This window comes from Ursus maritimus, unplaced genomic scaffold (assembly GCF_017311325.1).
Source record: "Ursus maritimus isolate PB19 unplaced genomic scaffold, ASM1731132v1 scaffold_6, whole genome shotgun sequence".
In the NCBI taxonomy this organism is placed as follows: Eukaryota; Metazoa; Chordata; class Mammalia; order Carnivora; family Ursidae; genus Ursus; species Ursus maritimus.
In genome coordinates, this window is record NW_024426774.1 from 55,951,617 (window position 1) to 55,969,441 (window position 17,825).

General features: G+C 38.0%; 2 protein-coding genes across 6 annotated transcripts in view; one reads left to right on the forward strand and one right to left on the reverse strand.

The window, feature by feature from the left end:
- VPS54 (VPS54 subunit of GARP complex) overlaps positions 1-17,825 on the forward strand; it is a 136,079-nt gene that overhangs the window by 112,348 nt on the left and 5,906 nt on the right. The window contains exon 23 of one of the 3 annotated variants that reach the window (XR_005832955.1): positions 6,330-6,466. The exons of 1 other annotated variant lie outside the window; for it this stretch is intronic. Coding sequence is in view for 1 of the 2 variants with exons in the window: in XM_040623419.1 (XP_040479353.1) it covers positions 6,330-6,351 (22 nt within the window). In the remaining variant the exon portion in view is untranslated. Of the gene's footprint in view, positions 1-6,329; positions 7,533-17,825 lie in introns of those variants that run through there. One more of the 3 variants, XM_040623419.1, reaches the window with a different exon arrangement.
- The window catches only part of UGP2 (UDP-glucose pyrophosphorylase 2), a 67,746-nt gene that overhangs the window by 26,977 nt on the left and 22,944 nt on the right, over positions 1-17,825 (reverse strand). The window lies entirely within an intron of this gene.

Below are 17,825 nucleotides of genomic sequence, written 5' to 3' on the forward strand. Positions count from 1 at the left end.
GCCCAGGAATAAATCCCACTTGGTGCTGAATAATCCTTTTAATGTACTATTGGAGCCTATCGGCTAGTATCTTGGTGAGAATTTTTGCATCCATGTTCATCAGCGATATTGGACTTAATTCTCCTTTTTGGTGGGGTGGTTGTCTGGTTTTGCTATCAATGTAATGCTGGCCTCACAGAAAGAGTTTGGAAGTTTTCCTTCTATTTCTATTTTTTGAAACAGTTTCAGAAGAATAGGTATTAATTCTTCTTTAACTGTTTGGAAGAATTCTGCTGGGAGGCCATCTGGTCCTGGACTCTTGTTTTTTGGGAGATTTTTGATTACTGATTCAATTTCTTTGCTGGTTACGAGTCTATTCAGGTTTTCTATTTCTTCCTGGTTCAGTTTTGGTAGTTTATACATCTCTAGGAATGCATCATTTCTTCCAGATTGCCTAATTTGTTGGCATACAGTAGCTCATGATATGTTCTTATAATTATTTGTATTTCTTTTGTGTTGGTTGTGATCTCTCCTCTTTCATTTATGATTTTATTTATTTGGGTCCTCTCTCTCTTTTTTTTTTTTTTTTTTTTGGATAAGTCTGTCTAGGAGTTTATCAAGCCTGTTAATTCTTTCAAAGAACCAGCTCCTAGTTTTGTTAATCTGTTCTACTGTTCTTTTGGTTTCTATTACACTGATTTCTGCTCTAATCTTTATTATTTTTCCTCTCCTGATGGATTTAGACTTTATTTGCTCTTCTTTCTCTAGCCCCATAAGGTATAACGTTAGGTTGTATATTTGAGACTTTTCTTGTTTCTTGAGAAAGGCTTGTATTGCTATATACTTCCCTCTTAGGACTGCCTTTGCTGCAACCCAAAGGTTTTGGAGGCACACACACACACACACACACACACACACACACACACAGTTGAATACATGAAAGGAAGCCAAAAAGGAAAAAATAAAATAAAATGTAAATGTAGAAATGAAAATTTATTAAAAAAAAAGAATTTCTGAAATAAGTAAATAGTTGGAAAGGGAAAAAAATTTAAAAACAAAGGACTCTGAGAAACAAACTGAGGGCTTCAGAGGGGAGGGGGGTGGGGGAATGGGATAAAATAAAATAAAATAAAATAAAATAAAATAAAATAAAATAAAATAAAATAAAATAAAATAAAATAAAATAAAATAAAATAAAATAAAATAAAATAAAATAAAATAAAATAAAATAAAATAAAATAAAAAAACAAAAGACTAAAGAATCATAAGAAAAAACCATGAATGCTATATGCTGTTTTCCCCAAGAGCTGGAATCTTGCAGCTCTCTAGGATAGGTGAGTTTAGTATTAGCCAGATGTTCCTGCTGGTCTTCTTGGGGAGGGGCCTGTTAACACTGATTCTAAGGCATCTTGCTTGGGTGGAGTTGCATTGCCCTTAATTAGAGGGCTGGGCTCAGTGCAAGCAGCTCCAGATTGCTCTATGTGGCTTTAGTTCCCTGAAGTCTTTCAGCACCAATTTGGAAGATAAAAATGGCAGCTCCCTCTCTAGCCCCAGAACTGAAAGTTTGCGCCCCCCTCCCCCCGCCCCGCTCTTCAGTGCACCCTCACAAAAAAGCAGTCAGTTGCTCTTGTTTCCCTGTTTTCCGATCAAACGGTGTTCACCCAGCCTGTGACTGAGCATTTTTATCTTAGGCAGAGAACCCCATTTTGAATCTCCAAACTTTACAGACTCCTGCGGTGCTCACCCACCCCACTCCTCCTAAGGAAGGGAGGAGGGTTCTCATCAAGGTTCTGTCGCTTGCTGGGCCCCTGCTCAGAGAGTGGTTGGTTGACCGTGCAGCTGTCTGAGGTTTATGGCTACAATGAGCAGAAAGCTGGCACCTGGACTTGCTGTTTTCAGCTGCCTTCCTCGTTCCAATGCTTGGGAACTCTGCCACACTTAGGCACTCCCATTCTTTTTGTGACCCCGGGGGTTCCTGAGACCATGCTGTCCCACCTAGGATTCTGCCCTGCTTCCCAAGCACCTTTCAGGCAGACTTCTAAAAGTTCGAATTTTGCAATCTGCTGCTTAAAACACTTTCCGGTACCCAGCTTATGGAGGCTTCCTCCCCCTGTGGTTTATCTTCCAGTATATCGCCTCAGATTCACATCTCTGTACCTCCTAACCTTGCAAAAAATGGTCATTTTTCTAGTTGTAGAATTGCAGCAATTATTTTCTTAGATATCCAGTTGATTTCGCAGGTGTTCAGAATGATTTGATATCTAGCTAAATTCCAGGGACCAGATGAAATTAGGTTTCCCCACTCCTCTGCCATCTTAACTCCCACAGGATTTTTATACTAGAGAAAATTAGCATCAACCTACATGTCCAACCATAGAAGAATCTCCAGAAATAACAAACTGATATAACTGTACAAACTCCCAACCCACAGACTCTTATCAATTGTTCCTACTAATATATTTCCTTCAATTGATGAGTTTGGGTCATTATTTCCCACCACCAAAACTAAGAAAAAACATCTGATTTCCAAAGTGGAAAAACCCTTGCTCAATGACAGATGATCAAAGAACAAATCCTAATGGTCATCAGCCATCCTTCCTACTATTTCACTTAAGCTTTGACAAGCCAATGCCAGCAACATTCCGCAAAGCTTCCCCAGCTCACTGAACTTTACACCCCGCAATGAACACACATACCCCTTTAGGTACCTACAGTTCCCCATAGTATAAGAATGGGCACCTGATTCTTTTAATAGCTATGGTAGTCCTCTGAGATGAGGCAACCCCTCACATATATCTCGAGTTTAGTAGATAAAGAGGCTGCAAACATGGTTGGACTTGCTGGTTAAACACAATTCTGCATATACCCTAGGGCTTTCACAATGTGGATGCTCAATAAAACCCAAACAGAATGGTACAGCTAATCATCTTCATCATGGAGGACATTAAGTTGTTTATTCTCACTGGCTTGACAGGGTACAGACCTCCTGCAATCCTAAAGGTTATAGAATAAAGTTATAGAATTTTAAAAAGGAATTCTGTCTGTAATCTTAATTCTGTTGTTTTTACTGTACCCAGGATAGCACCTAATATCTACAAAGTACTTAATAAATATTTGTTGAATGTACATTTATTAAGTCTTTATCAGAGTGCCTGGATACAGTAAATACTTTACTTGCATTCTCAATAATCCTTACTAAAATCCTGCTTTTATTATGTCTACTTTATATGAGTAAGGAAATTGAAGATTAACACAGTTAAATAACCTGTCCAATGTTATGTGGCTATAAAGTAATGAAGCTGGGATTTAAAACTCTGGAATCTGTGTTCTTGACTTCATTGCCATTGCTGCTAAACTGGGGCAGGGCGGGGGGAGTGTTAATATACTGAAAGAGAATAAATTCAGTATACACATGTAGTTGGTTTTGTAATGGTGGAATATATTAGCGAATGACACTGAGCATGAGGTAACTGCTCAGATACCTGTTGACTAAGCATATGATTGACAATATTATAGCCTAAGATCATGAGATTAGATATTTTAAACTATGAAAGTTTGCTCAAAACAGATCATCAACATATAGAAACTAAACTGCAAAAAGGTCAGTTAGCCCTAATAAAAGTAGCTAAAAACAAAAACAAAATAGAAAAAATTAAAAGTAACCATTTTTGTAATGGTGACCAAGAACTCTAAGTAGTCTGAATTTCCTATGTAATTTGGAGTTTAGGATATAATAACTTAAAGAACAGCCAGCCCTTACCTGCCTCCTAAAAATAGATTCCAACTGCCTACTATAAGGCTAAGGACCTCCCATCTCCCGTATTTTCCATCATCTTGGTTCAGCCAAACTGATCCCTCCTGACAATGAATTGCAGACATGATCTGTATACAAAGTAAGTATACCTTGTCTACCTTCATCTTCCACTCATTTCCAGTCTTACTCTCCAGCAGTACTAAGAAAACTGTAGTTCTTAGAGCACTTTCCACTCTTTTGTGCCTTTGGGCCTTTGCACACCTTGTTCTCTTAAACCTGAAATGTCCACCTGACTTTTTGGGCAAACGCTTACTTATACTTTAAGCCTCAGTTCTAATGTTCTCAGTTCTGCTCCTTCTCCTTCTACACTTGGTACAAATACCAGAAACCCATTTATTTAAAACATTCTGGAGAGGTTTAAAAATTTTTTTAATTAAAAAAAAATAAGTCTAAACAGAGAATTATGAAAAAGTTTTAAGTACATAAACTCTATCAATTTTTGTGCATTCATTCAAGATCTTTTCCTTAGATATGGTATGTGCTGACCAGAGGTATATCATCTTATGTAAACCACACCAAAAATATACCATCTAGGGGCGCCTGGGTGGCACAGCGGTTAAGCGTCTGCCTTCGGCTCAGGGCGTGATCCCGGCGTTATGAGATCGAGCCCCACATCAGGCTCCTCCGCTGGGAGCCTGCTTCTTCCTCTCCCACTCCCCCTGCTTGTGTTCCCTCTCTCACTGGCTGTCTCTGTCTAATAAATAAATAAATCTTTAAAAAAATATATATATATACCATCTATGATTTCCAGTTTCAATTCTTCAAAGTGGACCAAGAACATAGTCATCTATAAAACAATCTGCATGCAAAGATCATTCTAGATTTATGCAATTTTCTTAATCTCTTCACCCACACCTAACTTAACAATTGCTTTTCCCCCAAAACATTCAACTCAATTTTCATAAATAACTATTTTAAACCCACTTCATTAGTTTACAAAAAAAACTACATTATGCCATTACAACAAATTTAACTAGTATGAACAGGTTTGGGAATAAACAAATTATCTTTTAGTGAACAAGCTATTCCACTAACAAGAGAAGAATTTACAATGAAGTGTAGACCCAAGTATTCAAAGAAAATGAAGAACATTAGTTAATTTCTCTAGTTGGTTAGGTAGAAGCCAGTTAGTGAAGTGTCTTCAGAACTACCCTTATGGAAATTCAAATCAAAACCACACTGAGATACCACCTTACGCCAGTTAGAATGGCAAAAATAGACAAGGCAAGAAACAACAATTGTTGGACAGGATGTGGAGAAAGGGGATCCCTCCTACATTGTTGGTGGGAATGCAAGTTGGTACAGCCACTCTGGAAAACAGTGTGGAGGTCCCTTAAAAAGTTAAAAATTGAGCTACCCTATGACCCAGCCATTGCACTACTGGGTATTTACCCCAAAGATACAGACGTAGTGAAGAGAAGGGCCATATGCACCCCAATGTTCATAGCAGCAATGTCCACAATAGCTAAATTGTGGAAGGAGCCGAGATGCCCTTCAACAGATGACTGGATTAAGAAGTTGTGGTCCATATATACAATGGAATATTACTCAGCTATCAGAAAGAACGAGTTCTCAACATTTGCTACAACATGGACAGCACTGGAGGAGATAATGCTAAGTGAAATAAGTCAAGCAGAGAAAGACAACTATCATATGATTTCTCTCATCTATGGAACATAAGAACTAGGATGATCGGTAGGGGAAGAAAGGGATAAAGAAAGGGGGGGTAATCAGAAGGGGGAATGAAACATGAGAGACTATGGACTATGAGAAACAAACTGAGGACTTCAGAGGGGAGGTGGGTGGGGGAATGGGATAGACCGGTGATGGGTAGTAAGGAGGGCACGTATTGCATGGTGCACTGGGTGTTATACACAACTAATGAATCATCGAGCCTTACATCGGAAACCGGGGATGTACTGTATGGTGACTAACATAATATAATAAAAAATCATTTAAAAAAAATAAATAAATAAATAAATAAAGATCACACCTAAAAAAAAAAAAAAAAAAAGAACTACCCTTATGGACATTATCCTACTGTACTATAAACCTATCTTTGTGCCAACATCTCCCCACTAAATCAAAAATTCCAAACCAATTTACTACTGCATGCCTGTGTTGTTGATTTCCTTAGCCCTCAAGGCAGTTGGGCAGAACCTGAGGTAGCAAAAGTGCCCCCCTCCCAGATAAAGAACCCCTTGTATTTATCCCATTAATTTTTTAGGTATATCACTATACAGGAGAGGTTGGGAAGCATTGGACAAAATTGTAACCTCTTTAAAAGAAGTGACTGTCTTTATTTTTTTACTTCCAATACTTAAAATAGTACATGTTTGATAAATTTGTGTAATAAAAGTAATGAATAAAAGAGCCTTTCATAGCCTCATTTGGTGCGACAGGTAAACCAGACAAAGACTTCGGCCAGGGAGATGTGACTGCTAAGGATAAGCCTGGGCCAGGAAAGCAGCAATAGGAAGTTAATCCTTACATTATCTCACTTATGTATGCATTTATATTTTCTCTCTCCCACTAGAATGAAGTTCAATGAGTGTTAGGCCCTTGTCCATCTTGTTCACTTGTATGCCAGTGCCTGGATCAATGTCCACCACACCGCTCTTCAAAAAGTATTTGTTAAATGTGTTGCTGGGAGAACCTCAAAGAGAAGTGAAGGTACTTTAAACTCTAAGGAAAGGAGTGGAACCTACTCAACAGTTCTACTCAAGGACTGGAAAAATGATGGGAAAACTAAGCTTTAAAGACTTTCAGGTCTTTCATTGATGGCAACTGGTCATTGTTCAATAACACACCGTAGTGCTTAAGGGTCTAAGCTCGGACAAATGTGGACCAAATTTTGGTTCTGCCACTCACTCATTAGCTAAGTAAAGTTGTGTGGACAATTCAATCCCTCTTACTCTCCAGGAGTTTTCCACTGTGAAACAAAGATAATAGTGAGCTCCAGAGTTGTGTGAGGATCATGTAAAGAGCTGAGAACATGGTTGGCATGTTAGTGCTGAATAAATGTTTGCCATTATTATTTCTATTGCTATTCTTGCTACTATTATTTTAATATTGCTATTGCATTATTGATAAGCACATAACACCATATTCTATGCTCTGAAGATACAGACATTCTGTGCTCTGGAGACTCTATACTTCCTGAAGAGCTCTATTACTGTAACTAAAGGATACCAAAGAACCAGGTTTTTGGACTACCTGGTTCACATCAGGGTTCTTCCTCTTAGGCAAGTTACTAACTCTAAACTTGTTTCCTCTTTTGTAAAATGAGAATAGTGGCCGGTCTTCCAGGTCTATTGTGAATATTAAATGAGATCACAAACATAAAGGATTCAGTACAACATGTGACATATAAGCACCCAACACTGATGATAAATATTAGCCATATAGAGCTTTGCATATATAGGTTTTTATGAATATTTTTAAATGAAAAATGCTTAAGGGTTTGATTCATTAAAAAACAAAAACTTTTGGGTTGGTGTTTCTTTCATGCTCTTTAGAAAGAACAGAAAACTTTCCAATCTCCTGAAGGCTTTAGGACTATGTACAATGAAGACACTTATCTTAAACATGCCCATCTATAAATAGAAATCTTTGTTTAATGGTTTACTTCCACCATTTTCCACATTCAGTCTAGTCATAGGTACTCTTCTGGCATTTCCATGTTTCTTCTCAGCTATCTTTTATTTATTTTCCATTTTAAGCTTGGGATAAAAATTCCATCAGCACTTTCAGCAATTATTTTGTGCTTCTTTTGACTCAGCATAGGTAACAAAACCCAGCTTGGATAGCTATATAATGTTTCTAGTTAAAAACACAGTGTTTCTTTGCAACTTTTCTATAAATCAAACTGTCCTAAAATTAAAAAGTTATTTAAAACACATATTATAAGTCACTTCTCAGTTATTCAATTCCTATGTATTTACTTATAGCATTGTTTTTTAGTTTTGCTATCTTTGCCTCTTGAAGTCCCATACCTACTGACCTTCCACTAAAACCTGTAGCAATTTCCAAAATGCTGAAGAGATGTAAAATGGTAATACTCTCATTGCAGTTGTGTACTTTAAAACCCAGTAAAGAGATTACAATAAAAGAATTAGCAGAAAACTCAAATGACAATAACAAGAAACAAACAAACAAAAGGGTAGTTACAGATAGCAAGTGATCCCATGAAGTAGGAGGTAACTACGAAGAGAAGATGCCAACTAAAACTTACTGTAATCTACAATTTTTTTTAGAAATTCTAGGAAGTTTCAAGACTTTGGGGTATTTTTTAACTGCAAAGGGCAAAAGTAATATATATAGGCAGGGGGAGCTAAGAGGGTGGTGTATTAGGAGGACCCTAGGCTTGCCTTGTCACTCACACACAGCTAGCTATCAATTCATTCTGGGTACCCAAAAAATTGACCTGAGGACTGTAGAACAAATTGGGCAACTACAGGGAGGGAAAAGACCACATCAAGGAAGGTAGGAAGCACGGAGACATTGTTTAGGGAAGAAAGGGATCTCAGGTGCTGCAGATAGGAGGGACTTGTTGCAGAGAAAGGCGAGAGAGTGGAATGCACCACGGAATGCACCAGGAGAACACTTCCCCAAAACCATTGGCTGGGAAAACAAGAGGGGCTGATTTTCTGATTTTTGTGTTTTGCAACCAGCAGGGCTCAAAGAGTAGAGTTTTGGAGGTTCATGGCCTTGGCTGGGATAGCGACTTAAGGCCACTGCCCTACTCCTAGAGAGAAGGCAGGCAATCAACCCTGGGGCATACTGTGTGATCTGAGGATCTCCTAGGATGCATGGTGGGAAGACTGTTCTCTCTTCTTGAAGTGCATCTGTGAGAGGTGGCACTGCCTCTCTGGGGACAAAGGAGCCCGCAGATACCATTTTACTCCTTCACCCCTCAGCACAGGCACAGAGACAGTGCTGAAGGTGGCTAAGCCGGATACTGGCTGTTTAGCCTGCTTTGCCACAAATCCCACACCCCTGCACTCTGGCACAATTACCCTTCTGGGTCAAACGTGCATTGGTCCCAGCACGGCAAGACCCTCACCCAGAAGACCAACGCAGGTCCCCACCACATCAGGTTCCTAAAGTGTGGAGTTTTAAAAGTCAGCAGGCTTGGCTGCAATAGAGCCCAAAGTGTTCTGTGTTGCTCCAGTTAGCAAGCAACCCAGAGACAGACACTGCGAAAACAGCAATCTGAAAAACACCTGTGATGCACAAGGGGAAATTATTCAGTTATTCGCTCTTCCAGGAGGGTTTCCCTGAGAGCAACAAGCACGGACTTCCCTCTCCAGGGACAAAGGAGCTGGCTGGCACCATTTTTCTCCCCTGCTCCTCAGCATAAACCAACTTCAGTAAACAGCACAGCACCAATACTGGCTGCCTAACCTGCTTACACTAGGTTCCATTCCCCTGTGCTCTGCTGGTATTGCTTTTTTCAGGCAGGTGTGCTTAAGGACCAGTACAGCAGGCTGCTTCCCCAGAAGACCAGTACAAACCCCTGCACACACCACAACTACCAACCATAGAGCTCTGCAAAGCTTCAGTTCTAGTGGAAATAGCATCAGGTCTCATTTAATAAGCAGACCAGAGCGCACCTAGTTAAAACTTGCCAAACTCTGGCCAAGGTCCAAGCACTGTCCACTACAGGCAAGAAGAGCCTCTACAGGCAAGAAGAGCCTCTACAGACAACTGACTTGAGGGATGGAGCAGCCAAAACACACAGCACCAGAGACACTTCCTGAAGCACCAGGCCCTGGACATTATATGACCTCTTCTTCATAAAGCCATTATTCACAGAAGCAGGAAGCATAATAGGATTTCTAACACAGAGAAAAAGATACAGACCTAGACAAAATGCCAAGATGGAGGAATTCATCCCAAAAGAAAGAACAAGAAAAGGTCACAGCCAGAGATCTAATCGAAACAGATATGTATAATATGCCTGATGCAGAATTTAAAGCAACAATCATAAAGATATTCCGTGGGCTTGAGAAAAGCATGGAAGTTATCAGGGAAACCCGTACCACAGAGATAAAAGAGCTAAAACAAACAAACAAACAAAACAAAACAAAATAAAAGACAAAACAAAAAAACCCCCAATCAGGCAGAAATGAAAAATGCAATATCTGAGATTTGAAACTGACTGGATATAATGGAAGGATGGAAGGAGCAGAAGAATGAATAAGTGACATAGACAATAGAATTATAGAAAAATATAGCTGAACAAAGGAGGAAGAAGAATGACAGATCACAAGAGTAGACTTAGGGAACTCAGTGAATCCATAAAATGTGGTCACATTTGTATCATAGAAGTCCCAGAAGAAGAGAAAGAAAAAGGGACAGAAGGTGTATTTGAAGAAATTACAGCTGAAAACTTCCCTAACCTGGGGAAGGAAACAAATATCCAAATCCAGGAGGCACAGAGAACTTCCATCAAAATCAACAAAAGCAGGCCAACACCAAGACATACTGTAGTTGAATTTGCAAAATATAGTGATAAAGAAAAATCTAAAAGCAGCAAGACAAAGGAAGTTCCTAACTCTCAAGGGAAGAGCCATAAGGTTAGCAGCAAAACTCTCCACAGAAACTTGGCAAGCCACAAGAAAGTGGCATGATATATTCAACATACTGAATGGGAAAAATCTGCAGCCAAGAATACTCTAGCCAGCAAGGGTATTGTTCAGAATAGAAGGAAAGACAGTTTCCTAAACAAACAAAAACAAAAGGAGTTCATGACGACTAAACCAGCCCTGCAAGAAATATTAAAGGGGACTCTTTGAATGGGAAAGACCAAAAGTGACTAAGACTAGAAAGGAAGAGAAAAAATTTCCAGAAATGACAAAACAAATAATAAAATGGCAACAAATACATATCAATAATTACTCTGAATGTAAATGGAATAAACGCTCCACTCAAAAGACACAGGATGTCAGAATGGATAAAAAAACAAGACCCATCTATATGCTGCCTACAAGAGACCCATTTTAGACTTAAAGACACCTGCAGATTGAAAGTGAAGGGATAAAGAAACATTTACCATGCAAATGGATGTCAAAAGAAAGCCAGAATAGCAACACTTCTATCAGACAAACTACATTTTAAACCAAAGGCTGTAACAAGAGATGAAGAAGGACACGATATCATAATAAAGGGGACTATCCAGCAAGAAGATCCAACAATTTTAAATATTTATGCCCCCAACGTGGGAGCACCCAAATATATAAAACAATAACAAATATAAAGAAGCTCACTGATAACAATACAATAGTAGTAGGGGACTTTCACACCTGACTTACATCAATGGACAGATCATCGAAGTAGACAATCAACAAGGAAACAATGGCTTTGAATGACACACTGGACCAGATAAAAATTAACAGATATATTCAGAACATTTCATCCTAAAGCAGAATACACATTCTTTTCAAGTGCACATGGGAAACTGTCCTGAACAGATCATATACTAGGTCACAAATCAGGCCTCAACCAGTACAAAAAAGATTAAAATCATACCATGCATCTTTTCTGACCACAATGCTGTGAACGTAGAAGTCAACCATAAGAAAAAATTTGGAAAGATCACAAATACATGGAGGTTAAAGAACATGCTATTAAGGAATGAATGGGCCAACCAGGAAATCAAAGAAGAACTTTTTAAAAAAATACATGGAAACAAATGAAAATGAAAACACAGTGGTCCAAAATCTCTGGGATGCAGCAAAAGTAGTCCTCAGAAAAAGGTATATAGCAATACAGGCCTATCTCAAGAAGCAAGAAATATCTCAAACGACCTAACCCTCACACCAAAAGGAGCTAGAAAAAGAACAAATGAAGCCTAAAGCCAGCAGAAAGAGAGAAATAAGAAAGCTCAGAGCAGAAATAAATAATATAGAAACTAAAAAAACAAAAGAACACATCAATGAAACTGGGAGCTGGTTCTTTGAAAAAATGAATAAAATTGATAATCCCTAGCCAGACTTATCAAGAAAAGAGAAAGGACCCAAATAAATAAAATTACAAATAGAGAGGAGAAATAACAAACAACAAGAAATAGAATTTTAAGAGAATATTATGAAAAATTATATGCCAACAAATCGGACAATATGGAAAAAATGGATAAATTCATAGAAACATATAAATTACCAAAACTGAAACAGGAAAAATAGAAAACCAGAACAGACCGACAACCAGGAAAGAAATTCATCAGTAATCAAAAATCTTCCAACAAACAAAAGTCCAGGGCCAAACATTTAAAGAATTAATACCCATTCTTCTCAAACGATTCCCCTCCCCCCAAAAAAGGGAAGGAAAACTTCCAAACTCATTTTATGAAGCCAGCATTACCCTAATTCCAAAAACCAGATGAAGACTCCACTAAAAAAGAACTACAAATATCCCTGATGAACATGGCTGCAAAAATTCTCAACAAGATACTAGCAAATCGAATCCAACAGTACATTAAAAGAAACATTCACCACAATCAAGTGGGATTTATTCCTGAGCTGCAAGCGTGGTTCAATATTTGCAAATCAATCAACATATTATACCACATTAATAAAAGAAATGATAAGAACTATATGATCCTCTTGACAGATGCAGAAAAAGCATCTGACAAAGTACAACATCCATTCATGATAAAATCCCTCAAGAAAGTAGGGATAGAGGGATCATACTTAAATATCATTAAGGCCATATATGAAAAACCCACAGCTGATATCATCCTCAATGAGGAAATTGATAGCTTTTCCTCTAATGTCTGGAACAAGACAGGGATGTCCACTCTCACCAATGTTGTTCAGCATAGTACAAGAAGTCCTAGCCTCAGCAATCAGACAACAAAAAGAAATAAAAGGCATCCAAATCAACAAGAAAGAGGTCAAACTTTCAGTATTTGCAGATGACATGATACTCTATATAGAAAACCCAAAAGACTCCACCAAAAAAATTGCTAGAACTGACACACAAATTCAGTAAAGTTGCAAGATACAAAATCAATGTACAGAAATCTGTTGCATTTCTAGATACCAGTAATGATGCTGCAGAAAGAGAAATCAAAGGAATCGATCCCGTTTACAATTGCACCAAAAATCATAAGATACCTAGGAATAATCTTAACCAAAGAGGTGAAAGTCCTATACTCTGAAAATTGTAAAACACTGATGAAAGAAACTGAAGATGACACAAAGAAATGGAAAGACATTCCATGCTCATGAATTGGAAGAACAAATATTGTTAAAACATCCATATGACCCAAAGCAATCTACACATTTAATGTAATCCCTATCAAAATATTAATAGCATTTTTTCAGAGCTAGAATAAATAATCCTAAAATTTGTATGGAACCACAAAAGACCCCAAATAGACAAAGCAATCTTGAAAAACAAAAGCAAAGCTGGAGGCATCACAATTTCAGACTTCAAGTTATATTACAAAGTTGCAATCATTAAGACAGTATGGTACTGGCACAAAAACAGACACATAGATCAAGAGAACAGAATAGAAAACCCAAAAATGAACCCATAATTAGATGGTCAACTAATCTTTGCTAAAGCAGGAAAGAATATCCAATAGAAAAAGGAAGTCTCTTCAACAAATGGTGTTGGGAAAACTGGACAACAACGGGCAAAAGAATGAAACTGGACTACTTTCTTACACCATACATAAAAATAAATTCAAAATGGATGAAAGACCTAAATGTGAGACAGGAATCTATCAAAATCCTAGAGGAGAACACAGGCAGTAACCTCTTTGACATCAGCTGTAGCAACTTCTTGCTAGATATGTCTCCTGAGGCAAGGGAAACAAAAGCAAAAATAAACTACTGGGAGTTCATCAAGATAAAATACTTCTGCACAACAAAGGAAATAAAACTAAAAGGCAACTTCAGAATGGGGGAAGATATTTGCAAATGACATCTGATAAAGGGTTAGTTTAATATCCAAAATATATAAAGAACTTATAAAACTCAATAACCCAAAAAACAAATAACCCACTTAAAAAAAGGGTAGAAGATACGAATAGACATTTTTCCAAAGGAGACATACAGATGGCAAACACACGCATGGAAAGATGGTCAACATCACTCACCATCAGGGAAATACGAATCAAAACTACAAAGAGATACCACCACACACCAGTCAGAATGGCTAAAATTAACAACACAGGAAACAACAAATGTTGGTAAGGATGCAGAGAAAGGGGAACCCTCTTATACTGTTGGTGGAAATGCAAACTATTACAGCCACTCTGGAAAACAGTATGGAGGTTCCTCAAAAAGTTAAAAATAGAACGACCCTATGACCCAGCAACTGTACTACTAGGTATTTACCTAAAGGATATAATAAATACTGATTCAAAGTATCAGTAAAGTACATGCACCCCAATATTTATAGCAGCATTATCAACAATACCCAAATTATGGAAAGAGCCCAAATGCCCATTGGCTGAAGAATGAACAAAGAAGATATGGTGTGTATGTGTGGGTGTGTGTGTGTGTGTGTGGAATACTACTCAGCCATCAAAAAGAATGAAATCTTGCCATTTGCAACAATGTGGGTGGAGCTAGGGAGTATTATGCTAAGTGAAATAAGTCTGTCAGAGAAAGATAACCGTATGATTTCAGTCATGTGGAATTTAAGAAACAAAACAGATGAACATGGTGGGGGGGGGCAGAGAAAGAGAGAGGCAAACCAGAGAACAGACTCAACTATAAAGAACAAACTGAGGGTTACTGGAGGGGAGATGAGCAGTGCAATGGGTTAAATGGGTGATGGGTATTAAGGAGGGCACCTGTTATGATGAACACTGGGTGTTGTATGTAAGTGATGAATCACTAAATTCTATACCTGAAACTAATATTACACTGTATGTTAACCGGAATTTAAATAAAAACTTGAAAAAAGTAATATATGCAGATAGTAAAAGAAAAAGTCAAACACTACAAAAAGGTCTATATTCATAAGCCTTTTTATAGAAGTCAGCTGAAGTTATAAAGTAGTAGTTAACCTTGTGGGGCATTTTGGCCCATATCCTTACCAGCTAAAATGGTAGTTTTCAAAGAACTTTCCACTTCAGCATGGATTAGAAAAGACAACGGTAGATAACCCAGGGAACTGGAAAAAAAGTTTTAATAGAAGAGATAAGAGGTTCAAAATCCAACCTAACCAGCTTATTGACTAGGACTGTTCTTTACTAAAATCAGACTTGTATGTTTCGTATAATCCCACCCTCCTGTTAGTCTGTGGACAAAAAATGCCTTAAAGTAAATGTGACAATCCCAAATTCCCTAAAAAATAAAAATGAAGCCTCTTAACGTCATCCTGTTTATGCTGTATACTAGCTTTAAACTCTGTGATACTAAATAGTCAGTCATTAAAGCAGTGTAGAATACACTGTTAGTTTAATTATGTAATTCACATTGCTGGAGCAGCTCTGGAAGAATGAAGGTAGGGAAGTGGGAAAGGCCAGAAGCTATAAAAATCTTTACAGAAGATTAAGGTACAGGTGTGGGTGGGTGGATAAAGGTTAAGAGAAAGACCAGCTGAGGGTGAAACTAGGCTGACCTCTTCCTTGGGAGAAGTATGAATGAAGGAAAAGGCAATATTTTAGAAAGATACATATTTGCTCAGCTTGTGTGTTTAAGGGAAGAGGTAAAGTGGGAAACAGAACCATGCCAGGGTTTAAGAAGCAGTGTATTTTAAAATGGCACAAAGGAATTATTGGGGATGATGAAGTTCTATTTTTTTATTTTGATGGTAGTTACATGATTGTGTGCATTTACCAAAACTCATAACACTTAACACTAAAACGGGTTACGTTTATTATATGTAAATTATAGGTAAAAAATTATAGGTAAAAAATTACACCTCAATAAACCTGACATTCAAAAATAAAAGCCATTAACAGCTAAAATGCTGATTAAACTTATAAGGTTTGTTAAAATTACCAACCCCCCCCAAACCAAGAATAAGTATCTAATTTCAATCTATTTTGGGTTTATGTTTTACAATGTTGAAAAATCTAAACGAACTGTTTGAGGTATATAGTGAAGCATGGTTTTTAAATTCTGTTCCAATCTTCCATCATTGATGTCTCTCTTCAATGGAAATTGTAGTTTCTGACATCTCTCCAGTGGAACCCACTGGCTGAGAATGTCAGCCAGTGAACAGGAGCCACAATAAGATAAGGCAGATAAGGAGAAACAGCATCTGGCTCTAGACTTGGGGAAGCAGACATACCCACCATATGCTCTACAACTAGAAGCTAAGCTACATCGTAAAAGCCTATGATTTCTATACTCCTACTATTCTCGAGGCTTTTTTTTTTCCTCTTTAATTTTGCTCCCATCCTCAGAGAAGCCTTGCTTCAAGATTACTCAGGAGACTACCTTAACATGAGGATGTCTTTCCTGAGCCCTCACGAAAGTTAGATGCTTCCAGAGCACCCTAGGGACTGTTTATCGCACTGCTCTGTAGTTAGCCATTTCTGGGCCCATTTCCTCCAAACTTGAGGCCAAAATGCTGAAGAGAGAAGACTTATTTTTGTAGCCCTAGCAGCTAGTAACTGGCAGAGGCCAATTAGAGTTTCGTCAATGAGATTCAAAAGAGTAATTTGCATTAAAAGAGAGAGAGAGAGAGAGAAGTTCTTAACCTTTATAGGTCATAAAACTCTTTGAGAATCTGATGGAAGCTAGGAAATCCTGAAAAAAAACTGTATTTATACAGTTTTACCTGTAATTTCAAGAAATCTAAAGGGCTTAAAATCCCTGCAAAGACCTCCCACGTTGAGAAACCTGGTATAAACATTCCAGTCTCATCTTGACTACAAAGTGGGACAAGCAGAGAGTCTGCTGTCCACATCTCATCTAAAATAAGGAAAAGAAATTACAGTTGACCCTTAAACAATGTGAGAGGTTGGGGCACCAACCTCCTATGCAGTCAAAAATCTGTGTATTAACTTCTGATTACCCCAAAAGTTAACTACTAATAGCCTACTCTTTTTTTTTTTTTTAAGATTTTGTTTATTTATTTGACAGAGACAGAGACAGCCAGCTAGAGAGGGAACACAAGCAGGGGGAGTGGGAGAGGAAGAAGCAGGCTCATAGCGGAGGAGCCTGATGTGGGGCTCGATTCCATAACGCCGGGATCACGTCCTGAGCCGAAGGCAGATGCTTAATAACTGCGCCACCCAGGTGCCCCTAATAGCCTACTCTTAACTGGAAGCCTTACCAATAAAATAGATCAACATATATTTTGTATATGTATTATATATTGTATTCTTTTAAGAAAGTAAGCTAGAGAAAAGAAAATCATAAGGAAGAGAAAATACATTTACAATATTGTAAAAAACTCATGCATAACTGGACCCACATAGTTCAAACCCATCTTGTTCAAGGGTCAACATGGATTTGAACTGTAAAATATCCCCAAGGAATTACAGGGCAGACAGGATTATAGGTAGGCTTGGTCCATCCATCTTGTTTTATATAAAAATTCTCCCAAAACCAATCTCATAGGTTCAGGGCTATTGTACAGTAAATAAATGTAAATTCCCTCAGTTGTACCACAGTTGAAGAGGTGAGATAGGAGAACCTCACAAATATATTTTTTTCATCTGATCATAAGACATAAAATGCCTACATACAAAATAAACTTGGAGATTGTAATAAATAAAATTTCTGTATTAGGTCTTGAAAAACATGATCCAAGGTCCAAAAAGAATCTCTGTGGGTAGGGGGTTGGGCAGGGGGCAATAGCATGTTCACAGAGTGGTACTACCATCTATATCCATGTTATGATTTTCCCAAGGAACTCAATATTGTGGGACTGGATTGTCCTCTGTTCTAGACAGAAGGGTAGTCATTAGAGACCCTGGTCCAACACAACTACCTGGAGTCTCTCAAAGCTAATCATGGAACTGACATTAAAATGGCCACATATTTACCAATACTATTTCTGTAGTGAAATAAATAAGTAACCAAAATGGAATTAAAAATCACAGGCCCAGGGGCGC